The sequence below is a fragment of the Cupressus sempervirens genome, chromosome 3 (assembly GCF_028749045.1).
Source record: "Cupressus sempervirens isolate cs-2001-9-10 chromosome 3, ASM2874904v1, whole genome shotgun sequence".
Lineage (NCBI taxonomy): Eukaryota > Viridiplantae > Streptophyta > Pinopsida > Cupressales > Cupressaceae > Cupressus > Cupressus sempervirens.
In genome coordinates, this window is record NC_143120.1 from 248,772,253 (window position 1) to 248,799,601 (window position 27,349).

The 27,349-nt window shown below is 35.7% G+C and overlaps 1 protein-coding gene across 2 annotated transcripts in view; it reads left to right on the top strand.

Annotated features, from left to right (window-relative positions):
* The window catches only part of LOC149565794 (putative pentatricopeptide repeat-containing protein At3g13770, mitochondrial), a 56,929-nt gene that overhangs the window by 19,228 nt on the left and 10,352 nt on the right, over positions 1 to 27,349 (top strand). Inside the window, exon 2 of one of the 2 annotated variants that reach the window (XM_089819288.1) lies at positions 22,292 to 22,594. The exons of the other annotated variant lie outside the window; for it this stretch is intronic. Within the exon in view, the coding sequence (XP_089675414.1) occupies positions 22,292 to 22,594 (303 nt within the window). The remainder of the gene's footprint in view (positions 1 to 22,291; positions 22,595 to 27,349) is intronic. 2 annotated transcript variants of the gene reach the window in all.

Sequence of the window (27,349 nt, forward strand, 5' to 3'; positions counted from 1 at the left end):
ATTTCCACTTATCACCCCCAGATTCATATTTCCACTTATCACCCCCAAATCATAATATCAAGACAATGGCTTCAATGGAGCCCATACTCCATGAATTTTCCCCCCCTTTCTCTCCAAGAGAAGAGGCTCTCTACTATATTGTTGAGCCCAACTAACCCCTTCACCCAAGACTTCTCTTCTCTCCCAAGGGTGAGTGAAGCCTTCACACCCATTAACGCTTACATTCAAATCAATAAAAAAAAACAAGAAGATCAAGAAAGAAAGCCAAGAAAGTTACATGAACACAATACACCTTCACACCATCACAACACAATACCAAAATACATAGATTCACAATACAATGCATGTTCCAATAACAAATACTCCATATTTGCAGATTCATTATGCAATACTAAAAGGAAGGAAATGGTCATGGTTTGAACACCAACCTTGGTCCAAGCTAAAGGCAATTATAGTTGTTGTAGAGCTCCCTTGGTCTTCCTTCAAAACCCTAACTGTCTCTAAACTTAGAGAGTAGGTTAACACCCCACTAGTTTGTCCAGGACTCCCTAATAAGGCCTTCCCACTAATTATTTTAGCAAAGACACCAAACCACTTCTTCTTACAAACTTGTCTCCCTCTAAGTTTGCTATATTTGACTTAGTGGAAACATGGGAGAGAACACACGTGACAACTCCATTTTCGAATTGATGGAAGAATGCATGGGTAAAGGGCCCCCCTAGGCTGCCTAGGCACTATCATGGTTAAAATTAGGTCCCTAACATGTTTTACTATCATATGGGCAACTCATTTTCACATAAAAGACATTTTGGGACCACCTAATGACCCCTCAAAACCCTAGTCAAGTCCAATTTCGAATTTCCTTTGATTGTGACCCATCGTACCCCTTGTCAAGTGGGTTTACTTACTCATTAACCAGGTAATTAGTTTTAGGGTAAAATGCCACTATGACCAAAACCCTAGATGACATGTCATTAACACACAAAGTCCACAAGTGTCAAGTGACACATAAAAGCACATTCCACATCATCATGACATCTCCCTAATGCATCTTTGAGATTAACAATTTCACACACCAAAAAACTTACATTTATGAAATAAAATACATCACAATAAGGCTTTTGAATCTTCGACAGATTCGCCTTGGTTAAACTGTGTTCACATAGGTTTGGAACTTGTTTCTCTCAAAAATTTCCATGGTTCCACTTCCTGCACATTAAACTCAAGCATCAATGGTCCAAGGAGGTCATATAAAATATATACCATACATGCATATAATTCAAATGTTACGCAATCAATATTAACATAATTCAATTAAATTTCCTTTCCTAATCATTTCAAATAAATTATTCAAAATGTTAAAATATCAAAATCTGCATATCATAAATCATCATAATCAAATTAACATTTATTCGCATATCACGTTAAATCATAAATCATCATTATCAAATTTACATTTCGCATCATATCATAATCTACTTCTATTCTACCATGTGTAAAATTGCATCCATATTTGTTCGATCATTCCATACACAGTATCAGGTTCTTAGTACATATCATAAATGCAAAACACTACTAAAATGTCAAAATTAATAGATAGAACAGCCACTGTCCATCTAAGTCTTGAATAACTATCAAAATATCAAAGTCTCGAATATCAAAATGCAAGTAAAATGTCTATGTTATGACGGGTCGGGGTGAGGCCTCACAGGAGTCTTCTTTAGTGCTCGACTGAGCTCGGTTAACACCACTTGTGCTCAGTTAGAGTTTGACATTTGTGTGACATCAATGACAATATACAATTGAATAATTGTTTTCAACAATATTGACTAATAAAAAGGAAAAGGCACCGAGTACACAATCCCCATTGATTTATTAAGAAAACATACCAAGGCAAGAGAGAATGCCCAAGAAAGAATATGTGGTAGTATACACCCCTGGACTACAAGCCATAGGGTCTTGTTGTTAGAAAACTAGAACCCTGCAAAAAATAGAGTATCTTTCTTCGCCTAATGAACCTGAGTTCAATATTTCCAACTTCTTTTTAAAATTACAAGTTGCTGGGGTTTTACGGAACAGCCCTCGATCAAGATGGTCTCAAAATAATATCTCTAGCCTTTTTAATTGCTTCTTGTAGGGCAGGATGATTGAATCCCTTGATTCATCCCCACAGAGGTGTTCTTGTAACCCTTTAATATATAGTACAAGAAGTTTCCTCTCAGAAATATCCATCACCAAGACTGATAATAGTTAGAAGTCAGCAACATATGCATTTACTGAGTCCCATTGTTTCAGCTGTGGTAATTCTTTAAATTTTTGCTCGGGATTCTTCTTGTCAAATCTTTCAATTAACCTCTCAATGAACACTCCATAGGATGTATTTTTGCATTAGCAATGTTGATCGTACCACGCTGCCAGCATTCATGAGCAACGTTGTCCCATGTTAGCTCTTGACTTGTAAGCAGGGCATCCAAAAAGAGTGTTATATGATCTTTCACCTCTTTCACCCATGTTCTCTGAATCTGATGATTTCTCAAGATTGTTCTCTAAGTGCTGTTTTTCTCATCTGAATGCATCCATGCCCTAAAATCTTCCTTATATTTCCATAGTCTTTCCTAGTATCTTCTTTCTCTGTCATTGTTTCTCATACAAGCACATTAACTCATGGGATGGCAGAAGAACTGTGCTCCGATACCACTGTAATATGCTGCTCTGTAGATCTTTTTAATTAATTAATTATTTTTTATGATCTTTCAAACTAGACAGAAGGTGCAGGGAGTTTTGTTTTTGACATTTTAGGGAACTGCTGGAAGCAATAAAAAATAGCAGCAAATACTAGTTCTGATATAACATTAGCAATATGAAATCTAGGAGCAGAATGTTCTTGATAAATATAAATAAATAATAATAAGAGATAATTATAATATAGCTAAACAATAATGCTAATAAACACTATAAATGATAAATGATATTTCAAATCGATTAAAAATAAATAATAGTACATAATAAATAATAATTATATGTTTCAAGAATAACAGAGAATTCTTGGCAAGGAATGTTGACTACCATTATAATCAGAAAAGTTATATAAAGTCAAATCGTTAATATCATAAATGAAGGAATATAAAATAAACAGAAGGATAACTCTGAGATTTGTATCGATCAGCCGGTGACAAGTAATAAACAAATAAAATCTATATGGATGGAAACAGTGGTGAGCATATATCCCACTAATTGAAGTGGTAAAGATAACCAATAATCATATCCGACCCTCCTCATAGAAGACTATGACTAAGACTTTTCATTGGGAATAACGGTGATCTGTTTCAGAACAATGACTGTAAACTAATTTACCCAATGCTATCTATATAACCGACTTTAGATAACAGAGTCATAGAATAATTATAAACCAAAACTGACATGTTTCATAATAATAATACGATAGCTAGTACAAGCAATATATGATACTTAGGGATTCAAAGTTGGAGTATCAGCAGTAATCTTTGGGACATGTCTTTAGCATGTCGCACTTAATGGATAATTTGGCACATTAGAACTGGAGTTTTGACCATTTGTTAGGAGCACTCAAGCCAGTCAAAATGGCAGTGATAATATTAAATCGATGATTTAATTAAGGTTATGTTTTGAGTAAGGAAATAATGGTATGTATTTGCAAGATAAACTAATTTAGTTTCAGGCAAACTAATTACACACTAAACGTGTCTATTCAACAACGAAAAGGTGTGATCTTAAGAGTCGCATCTATCCAAAGAGTTCCTTCCCATATATGGGTAAAATAGGAAGCAATCATTATGGGAAAAAGGGAGGACTGTTGAATTAGATTAGATTTATTTCAGAATATTGAAATGAGTCTGAAACAAGAATGATGAATTCTGATCATTTTATGACAAAACTGAATATGAATATGTGATGATGATCGAATTCATAGAAAGGCTTGCACTATTCGATTTCTGTACTTACTTCTAAGTCTGATCTGTTTGGATATATATAACTCTTTGGAGACATTTCAATGAATAGTCATGTCTCCATGTGAGCAGAGACATGTCCATTCATTGATGTGTCTTTCCATAACCAATGATTAGTTTCCTTAATAACACTGATTCAAATTGTCACTCAGATACAGATCCGATGAATATTGGAACCATTTTCTCAGTTATCGATTTACCATTGATGCATATAAATGACAGTACGATTTGATCAAGTACAGATCTATTAAACCAGTATTATACTTGGAATTAATATTCAGATTTATCGTGGGTTATAGATCAATATAATGGTTTGATTGAAATGTGTCTATACATTCATCAATATACATAATCTATATTGATGCATGTGTATTCATTTAATCGTCAGATCATTGTATTGATGTTGTAATTCATAATTATCTGAACAATGCTATCATTTGAACACTCCCTCTCAGCTAGGGAAGTTAATACTCATCCAAGTATAGATTATAACAATATCACCTTTCTCATAATATCAAAAGATATGATATGCTTAAGAACATCAAGTCTCATGACATTTTTCATAATCAAAGCTATCAAGTTTCCACGGTCCATCTGAATTTGTTAGATCATTTCTGGATTTGATTGTGTGGTATTTTTTATCGTCACACTACATGATAATGGATCATTTAGTGTCTTCATAACATCAATATCTACATTATGGCTTGTGCACTGACATCAACTCTCATGATGTCTACCCTAATAAAGCATGGTATATCCATGGATACAATATTCACCATGACTATCTCTTAAGGATCATAATGATCTTCAAATGATATCAAGTCTCATGATATCTATTAAAAATGTCCACGAGATATTAACTATCATGATGTGTCCACATATATCAAGTCACATGAAATCCATCATGAATGATGTCACCTCATGATGATATCAGCAGTAATGGCATGCCCACGAATATCAAGTCACATGATATTCACCATACTCACAATGTCCTTTATGGTATTTTACATTGGCATCAGATTACATGATGCTTACCAAAAGAATATCTGCTCATGGCATATCCACGGATATTACGTTGCATAATATCCTCCATGAAGTATCTTAGTAATAGAACTCATTATGGTTACCACTAGTTAATATTACTTAAGAGATGAACTATCGTGCATGTCCACAGATATCAAGTCGCATGGTATCCATCATGATAGTAAGGTTAAACTATTGTAAAGTCATCACCTTATAATAGTAACCATAGTTACAAGTGTACATCATTGAAAGATTGTCACCTCTCAATGATATGCAAATCATTGAACCAATGAAGTCATGGAGTCATGACATTCACCATAAAAAATATCAGAGGGTGGGCCCACCATGGCTCATCTCAGGGTAGTGAAAACGATGACTTTCACCTCAATCTTCTCTCTCAAAGGGGATAATATAAAAGAATACAAATAATAGATCATTTATGCTGAACTTCCTTTTGAACTAAGGCCTCATTCTCCAACTCATCAATCTTGTCCCAGGAGTACATAAAACTTCTCTCTAGCATGAGGCTAGGTAAGAATGTCGGCTGTCTGTTCTTCAGTGATAATGTGTGTCAATTGGATGCTAGAGAAACCATCTTGACATGGTCTACTCCCTTTGAACCAATATTGTCAAATGTTAACTGATGCAGATCCTTAAGTTGCTTCCTTATGATATCCCCGCCAAAATAAAATTAAAACATAGATAAATAACAAATAAATAAAATAATTATAATATTAATCATATCATAATTGCATAAAATATTAAAATATGAGATTTTTTTTTTTTTTTGATAGGCAATGGGCTGAAGCCTAGATTAGTTATTAATCATTATTATTTATTGATTTAAGTAGATTCAAACCTAAGACCTCTTAGATAAGAGGCTCACAAGTTACCATTGTGTTGTAGGCTCTTACCTAATATGAGAATTTAATATTATAAAACATGAATGATCATAATATAAAGTGAATTGTATATTAATAAAATTATTAATAATAAATAACAATATAATAATAAATTAATATTAACCAATGGTATAATGAAAAGACACAACTTTTCACATATCAAGGTATATTAAGAATATCAATCACCTAAAAAAAGATACAACAAGAAATAAGAAATATCAAATTGGATGTGCAAAAGAGCTCAAATAAATAATTTCGATTAAATAATGAAAGTCCTTGATAGGGGACATTACAAATGGTATCAGAGCATGATCGTGCCATCTTGTAGGGTTAGAAAAGTTTAGGATAGTAAGTGATTGGATTTTGCAAAAAAAAAAGTAAAAAATAAAAAGAGAAAAAAATGTCAAAATTGTCCAAGTGATATAAAATGTGCAGAAATTGTTCAAAAATCATTTGTATTATTCTTGATTGAATCCTAATCTATCTGGACTTAAGAATGGGGTTCATCATTTATGACAAAAAGAGAAAAACGAAAAAGAGAATATAATATACACTTGCATAAATGGTGATATAGAATCCTAGTCATTGGTCATCCTAGAAATTTATCAAGCCTTTTAGTGAACATTTCGCTTAGAAATATGGAGCAGTGAATCCTCCGGAAAAGACAAGGTATAACTATTATTTCGTTTGACATGATGATCATATGTCTTAATACATGGTGCTTAGGCAAGGAGATTGGGTTCTCCACCTTTACTTAACAGTGTCAAATTTAAGCACAAAAAAAATTGTGTGGAGCTCCTCATTGAGCTTAATTCCAATTAAATAATATATATAGGAAGAGACAAGACACTGGAAATTAAAGCCAATTGCAAATGGTGTTAATGACATCCATTCAGTAAAGACCTTTGACATTGTATGTCTTGTCCTTGCAGATGCATTTTAATGGTCGTGATCTTATGTGAGACCGTCAGACTATAGTCTAGTCATGACAGATTAATACTACAATCAAAATATATGTTTATCGTCAGAATTTGAGTATGCCATGATATGTTTGCTGCATATATTTGATTTCTTTAATCATTGGTCCAAAGGAAGATAACAATCAAGAGGTACCAATTATCTCATAGGGGACACTCTTAGACCAACAATAGATTGGATTCAACTAATCAATGAAAGCCTTAGGGAAGACACATAGAGAGCGGGAGGCAATCAAAAAGGAAGAATTAATACAAATGAACTAAGAAACAATTATCTTGTATATGAAAGTTTGAAGGTAATGTAAGAAGTTGGCAATACTGTTAAGTAGCAATCAATCCCGACCAAGTAAACAATCACAATAAGTGATTAAATTTGTCAACAAGCGAATAGATTTACTGAAGTAGATTCAGTACATATAATGAAGAATAAAATGAGTATATAGTCCACCTTACCATACATAGGACTAATACAATAAGTCTGTCATTAAAAGAAAATATATTACACGTGGCATTAGAAGGGAACACCCTATGTAGATTGGAAAGTAACTAATTCATCCGACATCTACCGCTAAGTACCATTTGTACTATTTACAATACATATTTAAAATCTTTGACCCATTGGTGTATTGGGTTCAACCTACTACAACATCAAAACTTGCTACCCGCCAACTCGGACATGAGAAAAAATATGAAAGTGAAATAATATGAAGTTGATGTGGAGTAACCCAATTGAGCGGATTATTAATGGAGGGAAAAAAAACAAATTAAAAAAAAATCATATTAAAGGGTGGCCACTTATTGACTGACCCATTATAGCATGGACTAATAAAGGCACCATCTAAACTAAGGAATTACCCCACAAACAGTATTGTGTGTAAAAGGAAGGAATTAACAGTCCTTGGTAAGGTCATAATAAAATGATTAAGTTAGAGGTGTCCGATCACTCAACATTTAATAAGTGCTAGGGATACAATGATTGGATCACCCTCTATTATCAATATTATTTATTTAAATAACATGAAAACTTGTTATGATTCTTAATAGGGATATACTATAGGACTGTTCAATCCATCCAATAGGTTATTTTGAGATGGCTAAGGATCAACATCCCTGTAAGATGCCTTGAGGATTGACCAAGATGGGATCAAGTTGCCTTGAGGTTATTTCAAGATGGGATTAAGGGCTTAGATCCACATAAACCTTGAGGAAGACCGTTGAGATTGGTGTCAAATTGACTTATTGCTATTTGCATCTTAGTGTCCTTCTAGACCAGAGTTATAATCGAAATAACATGACTTTTTTTAATTCACATGTAGGTTATTACTTACCTATAAAGATAGCCTCATGAGAGAGAACAAAGGTCTATTCAAGCTAGTCCAGCCAATTGGTTATTTTGAGATGGGTAAGGATCGATGTCTCTGTAAGATGCCTTGAGGATTGACAAGATGGGATCAAGTTGCCTTGAAATTATTCAAAGATGGGATTAAGGGCTTGGATCCACAGAAACCTTGAGGAAGATCGTTGAGTTGGTGCCTAAACAATCTGTTTACATCCTAATTATTCTTCTCGACTTAGAATGATAATAAGAGCAAAACAAAACAAGCATCCTCATGTGGATGTGTAAACACTGCTACTATGGCCAAGGGGGCCAAAGTTTTGCTTTGGAACTTAGAATGGGATTGGCTTATCACGACTCCCATTTTCCTTGAAACTTATACATACATGTGTACTAATGATCACTTGTAGTTGAAGGATTCTTTTGAAGAAGTAAATTTTGTACAAATCATCTTCTTGACTCTAGTGAAAGACATTAATCAAGAATGCATGTATTACGTGTCTACATCATGTTTGCTTCGTGTTTTTATGCATTCATGTGTCTACTCCTTGTCTACTTGGTGTTTTCATGCATCCAATTGTATGCTTTGTATTGGCTCAACAATTTTTTTTATGATCTTGCTCGAGGACAAGCAAAATTTGAGAGGGGAGGACTATAATATCCCCATCAAAATAAAATTAAAACATAGATAAATAACAAATAAATAGAATTATAGTAATGCTGAAATGGAGGTACCCCTAATTTCACTAGCTCAAATGGAGGCACACAAAAGAACTTCGTTCTCTAGTGGCAAATGCTGAAACCCTTAGCTCCACAAAATCATCAAATGCAAATGACAATAATCAGATGATAAGAAAAGAGCCTCACATGTCCCCTTTATTCTTTCCTTGTGGGAACTCACTAACTGTCTCCCCAATTTGGGATAAAAGATATTCTTATATTTTCACTTTATTATAATATTATTATATGAAATTATAATATTTTCACTTTATTATAATACTATAATATGAAATTATGCCCCATCATAAAGTGCCAATCCCCAATAAAACCTTCTATTCACCATGTTAGCTTACGAGGATCACAATAATAGGCTAATCCTTGAAATTTTGATGTTGGCAAAATTGGGGACATTACGGTCCTCCCTCCTTGAGATTGCTTGTCTTCAAGCAATCCAGCAACACAGTGAACTCCGACCTCCACCTAGATCCCAAATGAAGAAGTATGTGACACCCCTATCAACATTGAACCAATTGCATACCACTAACATCATCAGGACCAACAACATAACTTATAGTATAGCACTCAAAACCTTTGTTAATGATGTAGGAGTTAGAATATCACTAGAAGAAAACCCCACAAAAAATCTCTTCATCTTGGTCCCCACCCACATAATATATACTAAATTGGAATCCTAATCAACAATCTCTTGAAGAGACGTAGCTAAAGGAGAACCATATGCACTCATGCCAATGGTATCAACAATAGCTGTAGCCACCTCAAAATCAGTGGACACAGGAACATTACCAATTGCCACAACACAAAAATGAACCTTTACAGATGGTGAAAACTGAGTCCAACTCTACTCAGGTGAGTGATTAACATCAACCTCAAATAGTGGATTGTCATAAGACAATGTTGCATCCATGTCGAGCATAGGACTGTCCATGAAGTGAACATCAACACTTTGTTGACCGATAGTATAACATGACTCTGTCATTGCATCACTCACCTCATCAACAATAACAAGTGTACTATCATTAGAGCACACAGCTATAACTGCATGCATATTGCTAAACTCCTCGTTGGATGGTTCAACCAACACAAAAGTGGCTGCTGATATGACAGTATCCTTGCATGCTCCTACTCTCACTATTGTTGCATCGCCATCAAATACATGATCTGGGGAACTCATGCCGACAACTGCATCGTCTGACTTAACCAGACATGAATTCTCATCATATTCCACCTTAATTGTACCCAACTCATGTATTGTTTCATAAGAAATGTCCCGCAAAATTGCAGCCGCAATTGTATTATCACATTTCACTCTTCAAAAAAACAATATCACGCTTTGCTCAAAGCTCGGATTTGAAATCAGTTGGGTCATCCATTTGTGATTTTGACTCATCTCATTCGCTAGCACATCCAATTGTTTCACAATACCTTGTAGCTCAGAATCTCCATCCCTTGGTGAAGAAGTACACCCTCTGCAGGTATAATGAATACCAAACCTTCTGTCACAATCCATAGTGTTGAAAACCAAGTCCTCTACCTATGGGTCAAAAGAAAAGTGATGAGCACTCCTCATAGTGTAATGTTGATAAAAACTCCCAATCATTATTAAGGGGTCATCATCATCAAATTGGGAATCAAAAGATGGCTCCAATCTCTGACTCTGAACTATTGGTCGGGCAGGATCCTGGGCAACCCTCTTAGCAAACCCAACCACAAAATCCCTATTGGGTAGCCAAGGTCTCCACAATCTTCCTCACTAATTGTTGTATAGCACGAGAGCCCCAAATGGGAGTACCGTCAGATATATTGTATGAAACCTCTTGCAAATCCGAGCTCTCAAGCAAATACTCCATGAATGACTCAGTACAATAGAAATTATATGTGGAAGCATCAATCTGCTCCCTTGCAATCCACAACTAATCCCTCTGAAAATGTGACAATGCCAACTGTCCAATGCTACCAGCTGTATGAAAAGAAGAATAGATTTAATTCCAGTAGAAAGAAGCAAATCACCATGAGAGTCTATCTCCACTGATGCTCTCACCTCCTCTATACATACTACACTCATATCCTGGATGAATGTGTTCACCACATCATCACGTCCCTCATCCTCAACTGTAGAAGCAGACTCACCACCAACCACAATATGTAAATGAACAGGATTTGGGGCTGGTGTCGACTATACCTGTTCTAACTCCACGGTAACCTCATCCAATTGTGACTGTGACTCCTAAAGAGCCAATTGAGTATATTGAAGAGAATCCATAGTCAATTCAAGTTCCCGGGTGAGCTCAACTACCTCCTCCTCTTGTCTTAACAATGTCTCATAACAGGTGCTACTCCACTCCAAAGGTAATCCCTGTCAGCAACTAACTGAGAGTAACTATGCTTCAAGATCCTAACAGCCTCTCAAAGTGCATGAACCTCCGCTAGGGAAAAACTACTATCATCGCGCTCATCTGACACAAGAGTACCCCAGCCAGTTGTAGCTAGCATCTGACAGATAGCATCATAATGCTCAAGAGATGAAGAAATGTCACTATCACTCACCTTCAGCTGATAAGTCACATGATGTCTTTGTAACCTCTAACTCCTATGCAAGCTTCTTGTCTCACTAACTGCACTGTGATAGGAAATTGAATCAGAACTGTCCACCACAAGATCACTCATGCATGTGCTATTGTCCTCGCACAATTCTGCATCTGAGATACAATTACCATGTACCCCAACCAACTCCTCATCGGAAGAAATGGAAGCCCTCCCAATATCAATCTCCTTGCATGTCTCAACTTCCACCTCGATAGTAAGATCCCGTAAACATCGATCCTGGGACTCTTCCAAAACCCCCTTGGAGTCATCACCCAATATATGACAAGGGGTATCATAATCGGTGCAACTCATAGCATCATCCAACAAATCATCAGAGGTGTCCATACTATCTGCATCCCCATCACCTAATAGAGCCTCAACTGGCGTCACCTGACTTTGTACACATGACTCTATGCCAACCTGTGAATCAATAACGCTAGAGCATGAACCCACAACTACTGGCTCCGCTGTAATACCCAAATCACCGACATCACAGCTGGGTGAACCCATACATGCATCGGTCCCACTTGAGGAAGAATCTGCCTCCTGTACTGGAGCAACACTGTGAAAAATCATATAGAAATCTTAATTAATAATCCCCTCCTCGAGAGAGCTAGAAGTATCAATGGTAAAAACTGCATTGACTATCTTTGTACTAACTATAGCAACAACTCTAGGAGCCTCAACCTGTTGAAGCTCAGTGCCACTATCCTCCGCTGACACTAACACAATCACATGTCTCTATGAAATAAGTCCATCATCAACATTGCAAATAGGACTAGCAGGTGCTGTACTAAATATAGGTACATCTGCATCATAGACACCCATTGGGGAAACTCAAGCTTCCTTCCCTACAATCTCGATGTCGGCATTCTAAAGGCAAAAACCATATACCTCGCTGCCCTCTCCATTTTCCCTGGATTTGACAAGCTCTCCGCCAACCTACGTTGATGAAGCTTAAGTTTTTCTATACTGTCCTGCAAAGCATTCATTTTCTTGCTAACTTCCTCGTGAAGCTCTCGGAACTACTAGGCCTCTGGTATCTGTCCATAGCTGGAAAAAGCTTGAGTGCTGATCACTCCGCGAACAACAACAGATCTGAAATAAAAAAATATTTTCTTACTCCACAAGATGGTAGGAAACCGCTCTGATATCAATGTAATATCCCTTGCAATTCTGATTTTTTGACCTGAGAATTTCGTCAAACACTTTGCACTCGAGATATATTTTAGATCTAAATTCTGATTGCTTTTTAAATGTCAAACTTTAATAAATACGCTTGCAAAGAACTCCAAAACATCTAACAATGAAGATACAAATGTTTTTGTATAACATTGATTACAAATAAGAAAATATGCATCTGTAACAATAAGACATTAGGGCAACACCTTTTATGATTTTCAATGATATTCTAATTCCTTCTGACAACTTTTTGATATAAGATTCTGATATAAATTAGATTGCAAAACTTTCACAACTGATTTCTAAATCCCTACGAATGCTTTAAGATATTCAGATCTAACCTCAATGCTGTGCAAAATGTAAATGGATAGGAACCTTGAAACCGCTCAAGAAATCTGGATTTTACTGTATCGAGTCATTGTAGTAACGGCGGCACCATAACAAATCACAATAGCCATATCCGACTTATTCCTTCAATTGTACTCCACAATCTGGCCCTGGGCCACAAATTTGGCACTATGAAAAGACTTATTTGTCTTCTCCAGTAGCTGCAATCCCTTGAAGGATCTTTCACCAATATGCTCGAATTGAACACCTGTATGATGTTCTCCCAATACCAAATTCACTGGGTTTTTCACCAGCTCAAATGGAGGCACACAAAAGAACTTCGTTCTCTAGTGGCAAATGCTGAAACCCTTGGCTCCACAAAACACATCAAATGCAAATGACAATAATCGGATGATAAGAAAAGAGCCTCACATGCCCCCTTTATTCTTTCCTTGTGGGTGCTCACTGACTTTCTACCCAATGTGAGATAAAAGATATTCTTATATATTCACTTTATTATAATATTATAATATTTTCACTTTATTATAATATTATAATATTTTCACTTTATTATAATATTATAATATGAAATTATGCCGCATCATAAAGTGCCAATCCCCAATATATCCCTCTAACCACCATGCTAGCTCATGAGGATCACAATAATAGGCTAATTTCTGAAATTCTGATGTTGGCAAAAATGTGGACATTACAGAATAAAATTAATAATAATAAACAACAATATAATAATAAATTAATATTAACCAACGGTATAATGAAAAGATACATCATGTTTTCACATATCAAGATTCATTAAGAATATCAATCATCTGAAAACAGATATAACAGGAACTAAGAAATATCAAATTGGATGTGCAAAAGAGCTCAACTAAATAATTTCAATTAAATTATCAAAGTTCCTGATAGGGTACATTACATCTCTCTGTCACAGAGACATGCCCTGTTTATATAGTCCAATCATGGAAAGTATCTTGTTCCAAGAGAGTCAGCATCAGGCACATGATTTATAAGTTTAATAATCACAACATTGTTCTCAAGAACAACTTCCCATACACAAATGTACTTGGCTGATTCCATAGTAACGACTTAATGTAATAAGCTGTGGATTTATCCTCAAATTTGGCTACACCAGACGCTCATGTTAATGTGCCTCCATTTAGAGGCTCCAAGAACAGTCATCAACCTTTTGACTTCCAAGTTTACCTCTGACAGATGTGCCAGACTCCCTCTAAATGTTATTTCCTCTTCCTTGAAGAAATGTTTCAGCCAACAACTCAGTCCCGCTTGTCTTCTTTGAAGTGACTAATGACAAGAATGCTTTAGAGTCTTCCCCACACACAATGTGTAATGTGTTTTTCCAGGGATTGGGTAGAATACGACAAACTGTCTTGTCCACAGTTGCACCACACTGAAAACGTTCACGTTTATACTGTGCAACATTAGCCCATCAATCTGCAATAGATCTTATATAACAAATAATCACATTCTTAATAGGCAATGTCAAATATAAATTTGCAGCAAGCAAATTGTAACAAAGGGTTCCTAGTGGGAAATTACACAAGCTAGTCACTCGAGCTTTAAGCTTCAAGATTCTTTAACCATGAACAGTTGTTTTGAATGAACCCACATATAAATACAACACTGAAACTCAATATTTCTCCATGCTTAACCAATTGTGATTTGCATATCAACAACCTTGACAATACAAGAATCAATCTTCAGTTTCTACAAATTTACTTATTGCTAACATATGCCTCTAGTGACTTCCAAAGTGTGCTTACACTCTGCTATGTTATGATCTTGAGTCACCACTTGTCCTAAATGCTATGTGTTAAGAGACTCCTACTTAAAAAGAAGATCCCCTCCACATCACATAGCTCATGTAGACATTGATGCTTCAATTCTTACGCTTCCAAATGCCCACAGAAGGATATCCATGTCACATAATTGCCTTGTGACTTCTTTATAAGCTAAACTCATCGACCACTACTTTAGGCCTCGGAAGCATCATTGTCAGAAAGTGAATAAGATAGGGAAGAGAATAATCTGTTACCCATCGATATTAGTGACAGAACAATCTGAGGGCATCTGAGACCTGAAATAATTAAGTGGTGGGCATATTAACTGTAATATGCTCCACCTCATCTATAGGAATGTAGAGCCTCCCGCAGCGCCCAAATGCCATGCCTACAGTCTTATGTTGAATGTTCTCTCACAACTTCCTTTGCAGTGGGAAATATGTCAAAGGTGACTCCTCAAATCCAAAGACCTCATCTAGCCCTTCATTCAAGGGTTCCACAACCTGCATTGAACCAGCTGTCATCAACCAAGCACCTTAATCAGTTGGTCATTTGCTGACTCAGCAGTGACATAATGGGTACATAGGCTTCACAAATGAGCGGGTCTATTTGCTTAGTGTTTATGCTCCACAACAGGCCCATATATTTATTTTATCATTCCATTCAGAAGGATTTTGATTAATTATTTTTCATAATATGGATTTGCGATCTGATGGTCTATAGACCTTTTGATTGAACACAATGATCTCTGTTTTAGATGCACATGATATCACTGTATATTGTTGAGAGCCAAAAATGATTACATTAAAAAAAAACCTGACTATGACTTGTTGCATTCAAAGAGACTTTCTGCGGGGAGATCAAAAGACATCAGTTACAAATGCATGGCCATTATGAATGCTCAAGCACTTGTCACATTAAGTTCAAACAATAAGAGCTGTTGCTGTAATAAATGAGGAGCTGCACGAAACATAACACATGATGCTGTGGATTGGCGTTGGTGCAGGACGGACTGCCAACATCTGCTGCAAGGCAGTAAACTTCTCTGGAGGATGATATCTGATGGTCTTCAGGTTCAGTCAAAATTTGTTTTCAAGAACTACAACACCCCAGAGACTCCAATAACCATAGCCTCTAAGAAACAAACAATTCACTTACCAATATTCTATCTCAAATCTAATTGGATCTTCGTTATCCTGGCTCTGATACCGAGATAAATTAGATTAGATTTATTTCAGAATATTCAAATGAGTCTAAAACAAGAATGATGAATTCTGATTATTCTATGAGAAACTGAATATGAATATTTGGTGATGATCGAGTAAGGCTTGCATTGTTCAATTTCTGTACTTACTTCTAAGTCTGATCCGTTTGGATATATAACTCTTCGGAGACATTTCAAGGAATAGACATGTCTCCATGTGAGCGGAGACATGTCCATTAATTGACGTATCTCCCCATAACCAATGATTAGTTTCCTTATTAACACTGATTCAAATCAGCACCAACACAATGTAATTAAGGTGGCTCGTTATTGGTAATATATGCCAATACGATCAGACTCAGATCTGATGAATATTGAAACCATTTTCTCATTTATCGATTTACCACTGATGCATATAAATGGCAGTACAATTTGATCAAGTACAGATCGATTAAACCAGTATTATACTTGGAATTAATATTCAGATCTATATGGGTGATAGATCAGTATAATGGTTTGATATAAATGTGTATATACATACATATTGATGTATGTGTATGCATATAATCTTCAGATCAATGTATTGATGTTATCATTCATAAATATCTGATGTTATCATTTTAACAAGGACGATGATAATGAGAGAAGAGACATATAAATATCAGAACCGTAAAAGGAATTTAAGTTGTTCATAGGATCATAAGGAAATAATTCAGAAAAATAAATCAGAAGACTCAGACAATTCCATATCAATTGGAATGAGAGCATTTGTAATCATTAAGATGGAATATGGTGGCGCAATAATCTTAGACTGATTTACGCTTTCATAATATTATGTTTAAGAATTTATTATATATACATCTATTTGAATTTACTTGAATATCTCAATCAAGTTTATTATACAATAATCACAAGTAACCCCAATGCATCTGCAATTTGATAGAATAACTTAATCAATAGCGAGTGACAGTTATTAGAGAGCTCACAAGAGACATTATAGGAGGATTAAGAAAGCATAGTGACAGTTATTTGAAAATATCTTTTCTAAAATTTTGTTATCAGTGCAATATAAGGAAAGAGTTTGATATTTATGAATAATATATTGTTATCAACTAAACTCTTTAAATTGAATTTAAAGAAATCATTCCCGAACTCCATAGATCAGGACTAGGGACATTACATCCTATGTTCCTATTCTTAGATGATGATTTGATTTGATGCTATGTTCTATGATGATTCGATTTGATGCTATGTCCTATGCCAATGTGATGAATAGAATTGATATTGTAAATTATGTTGCTATGATGAATGTGACAATGTTGTGTAATTCTGAAATTCATGAATATATAGTCATCCCCTGCTCTGACAGAAAAAATGTCTTGGAAACCTGTTTCCTTGTCCCCCTGTCCTGAAAACTCGGGGTAGCATAGCTAACGAGTGATCCTTGAGTTATTTATACTGATGGGCCCACCTGTTTCCTTTAGGGTAATAGCCTTAGATTTCCCAGGTTGTATCTTTCAACCACAGAAAAAATGTCATGAATAAGGGGTTTTGTCCTCATTAACTAGAAGATATCCTCCAAAGAAGCTGCTATCAGAACTCCAAAAGAATACAACTTGAATGAATGAACAAAGGCTCTGAAAGTCTTTTTATAAACTCAAGCTTAATGCCCTATTTAGGGTTGTGCAGTTTTTAATTTAATTTTTAAAATTACCCTATGTTTCCCTAAGTTGGATGGCAACTTAAGCCTTTATTTTCAATTTATTAATAAAAACCTTAGTTACCGATTCAGGATATGAATCCGATTCGGGCACGTGAATCGGATCTGTGGATTCGTGATTTTTTTTTTTTTCCCGATTAGGATTCGTGAATATATATATATATATATATATATATATATATATATATATATATGTATATATATATATTACTGATCTTGCCCAAACCCCAACTAGTAACAGATATATATATATATATATATATATATATATATATATATATATATATATATATATATATATATATATATTTGTTTCTCTCATTTATCAGTATATATAATGCATAAAAAGGTCATTTTAGCACTAGAAAGCAAAAAAATATATTTAAAAAAGTCATATTAAATAACTTAGACTCACTTAAACCTGTCGATCCTTGAGGATTCATGCTGGATCCTTGAGGATTCGTGCCTGGATTCATGCAGATCCGGGCAGGATCCTTGTTTTACACAGTGGATTCGTGGGCCATGAATCCGGACGAATCCATTGTGTAAAACAAGGATCTTGCGCGGATCTGCACGAATCCAGGCACGAATCTGGATCCGGATCAGACCCAAATCCGGATCCGGCCTCTAGGGCACGAATCTGGTAACTAAGATAAAAACGCCTTATACCTCCCGTCCAAGGGGTCCCCCTTTTTAAAACAACTTTATATTGATGGGACCCATAAATAACTTTATTGTATCTAAATAGCACAAGTGCAATATTTTAATTTCTCACTCAATACCTAATGTTTTTTATTATAAGGTCATGGACCAGAAAAAATATAATATTAAAGTCAAGTAGAACACCTCCAGAGTTCCCTATTTGCTTACCTATTAGCCTGTGGGAACACAACTGACCAGGCTAATGCTTCACCCTATTGACCGGTTAGGCAGGACACATTACATGATTCAACATAGGCATGTGACCGCTGTTCCAAGTCAGGAATTCAGTCTTTTCCTCATGCTTTTTCTCACTAGCTGATATAAAGTTAGAATGCAAGCAATCTGAATTTTTCACTTTTAAAGTTTTACCCCATAACTCCACTCTTGAGTGTCCTTAGTGCGCTCATGCGTTGACAAAAGACTCCTGGTTAAACTCAGAAAATTTGAATCATGTACATGCCTCTTCAAAGTGTCTTCGTTTTCCTTTATTGCACCTTCCCCCAAGGTAGGTTTCTTCTCAGTAAGTGTGGGTCTATGGGGTGTGTCCAGCTGAAAGTCCCATGTTCTACTAGTTACCTTAGCTGTTATAAAATTGCTATGTGTTTTCCATCCAACCAACTCCATGGTAATTAATCCATGACAAACAGAACATTATCAAATTGACAAATTGTAATATCTTCTTGTTACACTATCTATTAGTCTTTACAATCAGCTTTCTTGTATGATCTTAAAAAGTATCCCTTCAATTTAACCAGATGTACAAAACAAGGGAAATCAATCTCATGATGGGCTGTCATACCTTGCATGTAGCTCAATTTCTTCATTGTTACCTGCTCGAAAAGTGATCTTACCAATTCCATAGCTGCAAGCCAACTTTTTATGTGAAGATTGTGCCAAAATATTGGTATTCTCCTCCTTTAAATCTCCAAGTGGCTGATCTATGTTTGCATATTCTTCAACCTCAAGACCGTCATGAAAACTAAAGGGTGCAATATGGGACTCCTGACCCCTATTCTCATATTGTGGAGGTGAACTTGTGATCATGCTTTCATTTGTTTTTGGTTTCCCGCCCGATGACTGATTTCTACCTCATGATTATTTGTAGGCTGCAAACTACATGGAGGCAAATCCTCTACCATATAGTGCCTCATGTATTAATGTTGCATCACACTGATTAAGTTATGTTGATATTTCAGATTGGTTTGCTCCAATTTTTGCATCATCTTAACACAATCTTCCATACCGATGATAAACTTCTTATTTATGTTTGACTATCACCCTTGGGTTGACAAGATGCAAAACTTTGATACCACTTTAAATACCCTTGTTGATTTCTATCATAAATTTGCAATATATTTCTAAAATATTTTTGTGAACAGTTCACATGAATCCTAAAGTGCAATAATCCAATAGGTTTGTAAACAACACAATAACAAACTGTATTGCAATCTAAATATTCATAACAATATATATTGGTCTTTTTGGCAACAATAATGCTTAGAAATGGAAGCACTTTATGAATATTCTGCAATATTTACTCTTGAAATATTTCTGTTTTACAACAGAAGACAGATGGCACCTTCTAAAGATCCTTTACTCAATCAATCAGTTGCTGAGGGAAGCAATGTAAAGTGAAATGCATGCGTTAGAGATGTTGGGCGTTTATAGCCATACCGTTCACCCAACTGCTCCAAAATTACCACTTGCACAGTCCAAGTTCAAACAGCCTAAGCCTCAGTAGGAGTGATATGCAACCTGCAATGAAGTTCTAGGTGTGTATATGACTGTGAAGATTCCACTGACTTGAAACATTCAACCTCCGGGTTTCAACTGTTCGCAAAGGATTCACCTCACACCATATGAAGAAATCTGTGCAAGGAGATATGTGTGCGCTGGGCAGTGGCCCGTGGAGAAACAAGAAGGCTCGTGTGAAATAAATCTATTAGTCTGGTAATAAGCATCTCACAACCTTAATACTTCCTTAATACTTCCACTCTCATTTTAATAAATCTACTTGCACTAGAATATAAGTCCTCATCCCGAGATCGCTCCCCTTAAAAAATATATTGCTCAACACAAACCTTCTTTAATGCTTTGGAAACTGTATACAGAATGAACTGTTAGATTCAGCTTGAATATTTGAGCTCACTGCCACCTTAAAATCTCTTTTCAGTAAATTTGACATTCTCCAAGAATCTTGGAACTTTAAGAATATTGGAATAGACCAAACAGGGGACATTACAATCAGCCAGGACAAAGAACAGATCATGTCAGCCAACATATTTTATTCTTATTTGAAATATAGATTAGGTCAGCTTACAGGTACAAATTTTGTTAGTGTTATTGTTATAATATTGCTGCATTATCATTTTGATGCTTATAAACACTTTTAATTTAATTCACAAATTTAACTTCTACATCCTGAGTGGAGGGGACATGATATTCTTTTGGCCACCACCATTTATTAAACTTTGGTAGTGTCATTGTGAATGCATTGTAGAAGCTGATTTTCAATTGTCTTTCTTCACTCAACTTAATGTTTCACGCATTGCAACTCTTAAATATTGAGTTTTAATATTTTTGTTCTTCAGATCTTTTTCTTTTCCTTTTCCTTTTTTGCTCACCTATATCAGTTCTATATCGCTATACCGAAGATGCCCTCGGTATGCTTATTGCTACGTACATTTTAGTCTATGTAAAGTCAAGTCTTGGCACAGTGCATCAAGAAGCTCAAAAGGTTTGGGGATTGTTTGCTATCCATGTGATCCTTCAAATAGACTTTTCTACACATTGTGTAGATTGATTCTTGTGGTCACTACTATCTAAAATTTAGTTGTCGTTTATGTCATCATGCATACATTGTAGAAACTAATGTTCAATTATGATTCTGGAGTCTGGACTTTATATTTCCAGGTATTGCAACTCTGAAATATTGAGCTTTTATGTTTTGTGTGCTTAAAATGTTTCTTTTCCCTATAGCAATTCTAGTGAAGATGCACTAGGCATTTTCATTGTTATGTACATTTTAGTCTAAGCCGAGTCAAGTGCAAAATGAACAGTTGCATTTACAGAAATGCCATCCAATAATGACTTGGCATAATGCATCAAGAATCTCAAGTGTCTATCCTTTGCTTATTTCATCCCTTATCTTTAGCCTTGGACAAGTAAATTGTTTTTTTTGAGAAGTTTCCTCTTACATATTACCAATAATAATTTTGTTTTAAATATTGCATGGTATATTTCTTGTTATTCACTGCAATTCATTGAATATTCAAATTTCAACCTTGTATCTTTTGACGTGGAATGGCTTTGGAGAGGACTCAAATAATCCCTCAATGATCATCAATGGAAAATGACCAAAGAGACATATCTTGTCTTCCTTCAAACAGATGAAAACATACCCCATAAAATTCAATTCAATATGACAACAATTATCTTGCAACTGCTTTTAAAACAATATGGTGATAATGTCAGTGCTGAAAAACAATCTACAACTATTCAGAGGGTAATGTTAAAATGCTGTGTAAGTTGGGCCAATGGAATGCAATTTTTTCTTACTTTATCGAATACTGCTCCTACTAATACTTCCATTTGGGATTCGCCCATTTCACAATTTAATTCACTCTCACATGATCTAAAGTTGCAAACCACATTCAAATTCTACAGCATAATATCTTTGCAATAGAATAACGGCCATGCATACAAAGTGTGTTGACCTGTTAGAGGACTGCAGAATTTGGTCAAAATTCTGAGAAAAAATGTGATCATATGAACTGTAACCATTGCAGCTTATTCAAGGGAAGGCTTGGCTGAAGATGTGCTTGAATTGTACGAATTAATGCAGAGAAGAGGCATATTGCCAAATCAGTTTACTTTTCCCAGTGTTCTTCTGGCCTGTAGGGATTTGGGGGATGTGAACAGAGGTAAGAAGATTCATGACGATGTATTGAAGGGTGGGTTTGAGGGTGATGTGTTTGTTGGGAATGCACTTGTTGATATGTATGGGAAATGGGGGAGTATGGAGGATGCATGGCTAGTGTTTGAAAAAATGCCTAAACGGAATGTTGTTTCCTGGAATTCAATGATTGCAGGTATGGAAATTTTTATGGTCTTTTCAATATATTTTAATTTAAGAATTAGATTCACAATCAGTATACTTTCAAAATCATTAGCCAAGATATCATATAAATTGAATGTTCATAATATATTTTGGAGTTACTAACATTTTCTCCATGTTTATATACATTTTCAAAATTAGATTCTTCAATCTTGAGTTTTAGAGGTATAACTATAGTTTATTACTATTAAACTTTTTTTTCTAACAAATATCTCACATGTTAGATTTCAAAACAATAAAATTTCCAAAATTTATTAGCCAATGTGTATATTAAGTTGCTGATCTATTCAAATGCTATCAAGTTGGCTAAATTTCCAGTTCGGCCCCTTTTCTGAAATTTTAGACAATGTGTAATATCATAGTTCCTAGGAGATTCATGCTATGGCCCCTGGTACCTGTCTCCTATGCTGTATCCTCATCTTGTAGACCTTTATGGGGACATCTCCAAACACCAGCAAACTTCAGCTTAAGTATTTTTGAATCTTGTATGTGTCTCCTATAAGCGTCCTTTGGGAATGACGAAACTTCCAGTAGAGCTTTTACAAATATATCACATAAATTATGTTGAGTTTTCTGAAAGTGCTTATATGTGATTGACAAAAATAAACTAATTAAATACAATAACAGAGTTGTTATTTTCTTTTTGTTTTTCATAAAATTTGATAAGATTATGTTTGTGCCAGAAAATTTTGTTAAAATCCTGAAGGTGATAGAATCTAAAGTGTAACAATAATAAGGATTAAGATATGTAAATTCGTTGAAGTTTTAGCAATTGATTGAAAATATAGCCATGTTACTGGTTTTCTGTAGGGAGACCTTGGGTCTTGGTTTTGGTTCAATCCAGGTTTAGGGTTAGAGTTTAGTACTCTATGGGTCCTGGCAGGGTCTCGTCCGTAGCTTGTGGGTTTCCCTTGGATGAACCTTGGTAGAATTTCGCCTCCAAATGTGCCCAACCAACAAATTCAGGTTTTTTAAAATTTGGTTTTCTATCCTTTTTTGACTCAAAAAGTGCTATTTGCCCCTCTAACCCTAAAATGTGACTTGCAAATCACCCAAAAAAGCAAAAATCAAACTCATTTATGTATTGTGAATGAAAAAGAAAAATATTTTCCTCCATTGTTGAACTTATTGTCTTGCTTTGCTTGCCATTGCACGAATAGAGTGGAAGATTGTATGTTGAATGGTCCAAGTTGGTTGTTGTACTTGTGCTATTTCTACAAGAAAGTGTTGTTTATTGTCAAAGAGATCATAGAGGAGTTCTTTAGAAGAGGTGTTCTTTTGGAAGCTTTTGGTTTGTTTCCATTCTTCTAGGCATTTATAACAAATGCTCACTTTTCAAAAAAATGAATTAAGTTGTATTTATATATTTTTGTTTTTAAACTTCATTTGTTTCAATTTTTCAAATATGTTGTTTATTCAACTTGTTGTTTTAGGCACAATGGAAACTATTTATAGCTCTTTAAGGCAACCCTGCTTCAAATAGACCTAGACTCTCCCATTTTGAAATGTGTTGAAATGTTATCAAAACTTCTAGGCAATGGTCATGTTTGGGTTTTTGGTAATTGCAATTTTAGATATTTGAGTTCATACAATCGAGGGAAAGGCCATTTGTGGAAGATCCCCCAACTAGGCATCAAATGGTGTCTAGGTATAGACGATAGTAGCTTTTATGAAACACAGGTTGTGATGTCCCCTATAAGGGCTTAATTTGCCCTAGAATTCCTAAATGAGGTTTGGATTAACCCCTTGATTAAGAGCCTACAACTAGGTTAGTTATTAATAGATGAATAAACATATACTTCAACAATGTTTCGAAGAAAATTCTAATCTTTATATTTATACTCTTGATGTACGCGAAACCCATTCAAGGCTTTTCCAATAACCTATCCTCATTATGAAGCACCATAGGAGATCATGCAAGGCACATTGAGCCTATCCATCAAGCCCAGAAGCATAGAAATGACACCCTCCATTTGGCTTCCCAGCTCCACTTGGGATTGCCACTACTTGAATGGACCTTAATGCTAGTTGCACTCCCTTTATGTACATTCTTCCCTCCATAATGGATGGTGAATGGGCTGTAAGCTTAAAGGAATCTTCTTGAAGATGAGAATATAGCATTAAATTACCCATCTTTTACTTGCCCCTCACAATCCACAAATTTCAAAAACATTGCTCCTTTATGGGACATTGCTATGCCATTTATCAAGGGATGATTTCTTGCATCTTTCCACTTCTCTAAAACAGTCAGTGCCCCTATGACAATCCACAAATACCATAGTCACACCGGCCTGGGGGACAAGTTTTTGGGACGGGTGGACAGAGGGGCCTCAATTTGGGGACGGTGGGGGGACGGGAGGGGGGATGGGGTTTATAGTGTATTTACTATACATATGATACTTAAAATGCTAATTATGAAAAGATGTGTAACAATATAAGACATATATATGAAGTATAAGCTCATCAAGACTGCTATTGCTAGTTTAGTTTTACATATTGAACATTGAACAATGAACAATGAACAATGAAAGAGATCTAAGTTCTAAGTTCTAACTTCTATCAAATAACTTAAATTAAAATAATCAAAGATTGAAGATTCAAATGGCATCAAAGTATGGGTATCATTATCTCATCAATCATTCAGTGGCATCATAAACTTAATTACATCAAATAGTAACAACCATGATATGATCACAATGTTCAATGTTCAATGTTTCAAACTTCAAATGACAAATATGATAATATCCAAGTCTTAAGTACAAACTACAAAATCAAAAGACAAAATGTCAAGTACTAAAGGCCCAAGGGTCGCCAAAATGCAGTAGAGGCTAACTAGGGGCATCTAATCATCCACGTCAACTTGAGGCTCAAGCTCAACAAATTCATTCTCTGAACTCTTAGCCTCTTCAAGCTAAGAGTTGCAAGAAGAATACCAACCAACCTCGAATCAGAAGTATCTGCATCCTTATCAACCTGTGAGGGCTCCTCTTGGCTCTACATCCCATCGGGTTGCAAAGCTCTCCTTGTACACACGTGTCTTGTGATCTTTGATACACAAGGCACAATGTACAACTACTAGCTTCTTTGCTTTCTCAGAAGTAAGTCTGTTCCTCTTAAGAGAGTGGATGAAGCTATAGGTAGACCAATTCCTCTCAGAAACTGAAGAACTAGATACCTAAGATAACATCATAACAATCAAATGATTAGTATGAGAATCAAAAAATTGAAATTGAAATTCATGACTAAACGAATAAAGTAAAAGTGAAATTGAAAATTGAGAGTGAAAAGTAAAGGTTCTAAAGTTGGAGAACATGAAACTTGAGATAGGAGATAGATGGTTAGTGTGGTAGTTGTTGATTTGGGTCCATGACAATTGCACCACAAAATAGGATCCTCTTGTGCCATTGTTTTTATGTCGGCCTTCGCTCTAGCTGGATAGCCCCTAAGAGTAGCAAATTTGGCCCACTCAATGCGAACCTTACTGCTGTCTCAATGCCGTACATCCTATCAACACACTTGAGGAATCCTTCCTTCACTTGAAATTCAAATTTTAAAATCAGTAAATTAACAAATTAAATATTCGTAATTCCAAGTGTACTAACTTCTAACTTTCAAGTGCAAGTGTACTAAATTCGAAATTGATAATAGATTACCTCATCATCGTTTAGTGGTGTAACTCTCCTAGGCCTAGGCATGTACCACTTTGGATTGAATGCATAAGCAGCCATATGTAAGGGAGTGTTGAGGCTGTCCCATCTATGCTGAATAATAGGCTGCATGTACTTAGCGTAAAATGCTAAAATTGGGTCCCTCTCTCGCACAACTTCCCTCATCTGGCCAAGCATAGCATCAATGCACTCTTACACCTCTCCAAGAGTAGCTGCATCCGCATCTCCATATTTGATGACCTAGAAAACTGGAGTGATGGAAGAGACAATGTATTTTGCATCACTCCAAAATACACCACTCTTCACTATCTCCTTCACCCTCAACCCTTGTTCTGTCTTGGATCCATCCCACCTATTCCACTCATTTGTCATAACCATGAGTTGCAATGGCTCCTGAAACTCAATCATTCTCTTCAAAAGAATGAAGTAGGATGCATATTGGGTCTCAATTGGTTTCAAGAACTCCTTCCTTGCGAAGCTCCTAAAAAGGGCATGTGATGTGTGGTGATTGTAGATAAACATTTGCACATCTCTAGCATCGCTCACTACTCCCTTAATCCAAGGAATCTTCCCCATGTCCTTTAGTGCATTGTTCATGGCATGCACACGACATGGAGTCCACCAAATATGTTTGTAAGCTATCTCAACAAGTCTCCCTGTAGCTCTACACATAGGTGCCGCATCTGTCACTACTTGGACCACATTTTGTTACCCAGCCTCCTCAATAGCATCTTGAAGTATATGAAACTGAAAATCAGCATCCTTTCGATGCCCTAAACAATCAATAGCCTTGAGAAAAAGTGGCCCCTCTGTGTATGCAATGATGATATTGATGAGTGGACGATTCCTAATGTCGTCCACCCATCCATGATGATGCTGCAACCATACTCCTCCCAGACAGGGCTCAAGTTCTCTTTCTCTAAAACAATCTTGGCATACTCTTTATCCAAGATTGTAGTCCACAATTTGTGCTCATCTAGTGGCACAAATGGTAGTCCTCCTCCCCTTACCACCAGTTGTATCATCTCCTTATAATAAGGAGACCGTGTCACATGAAGATG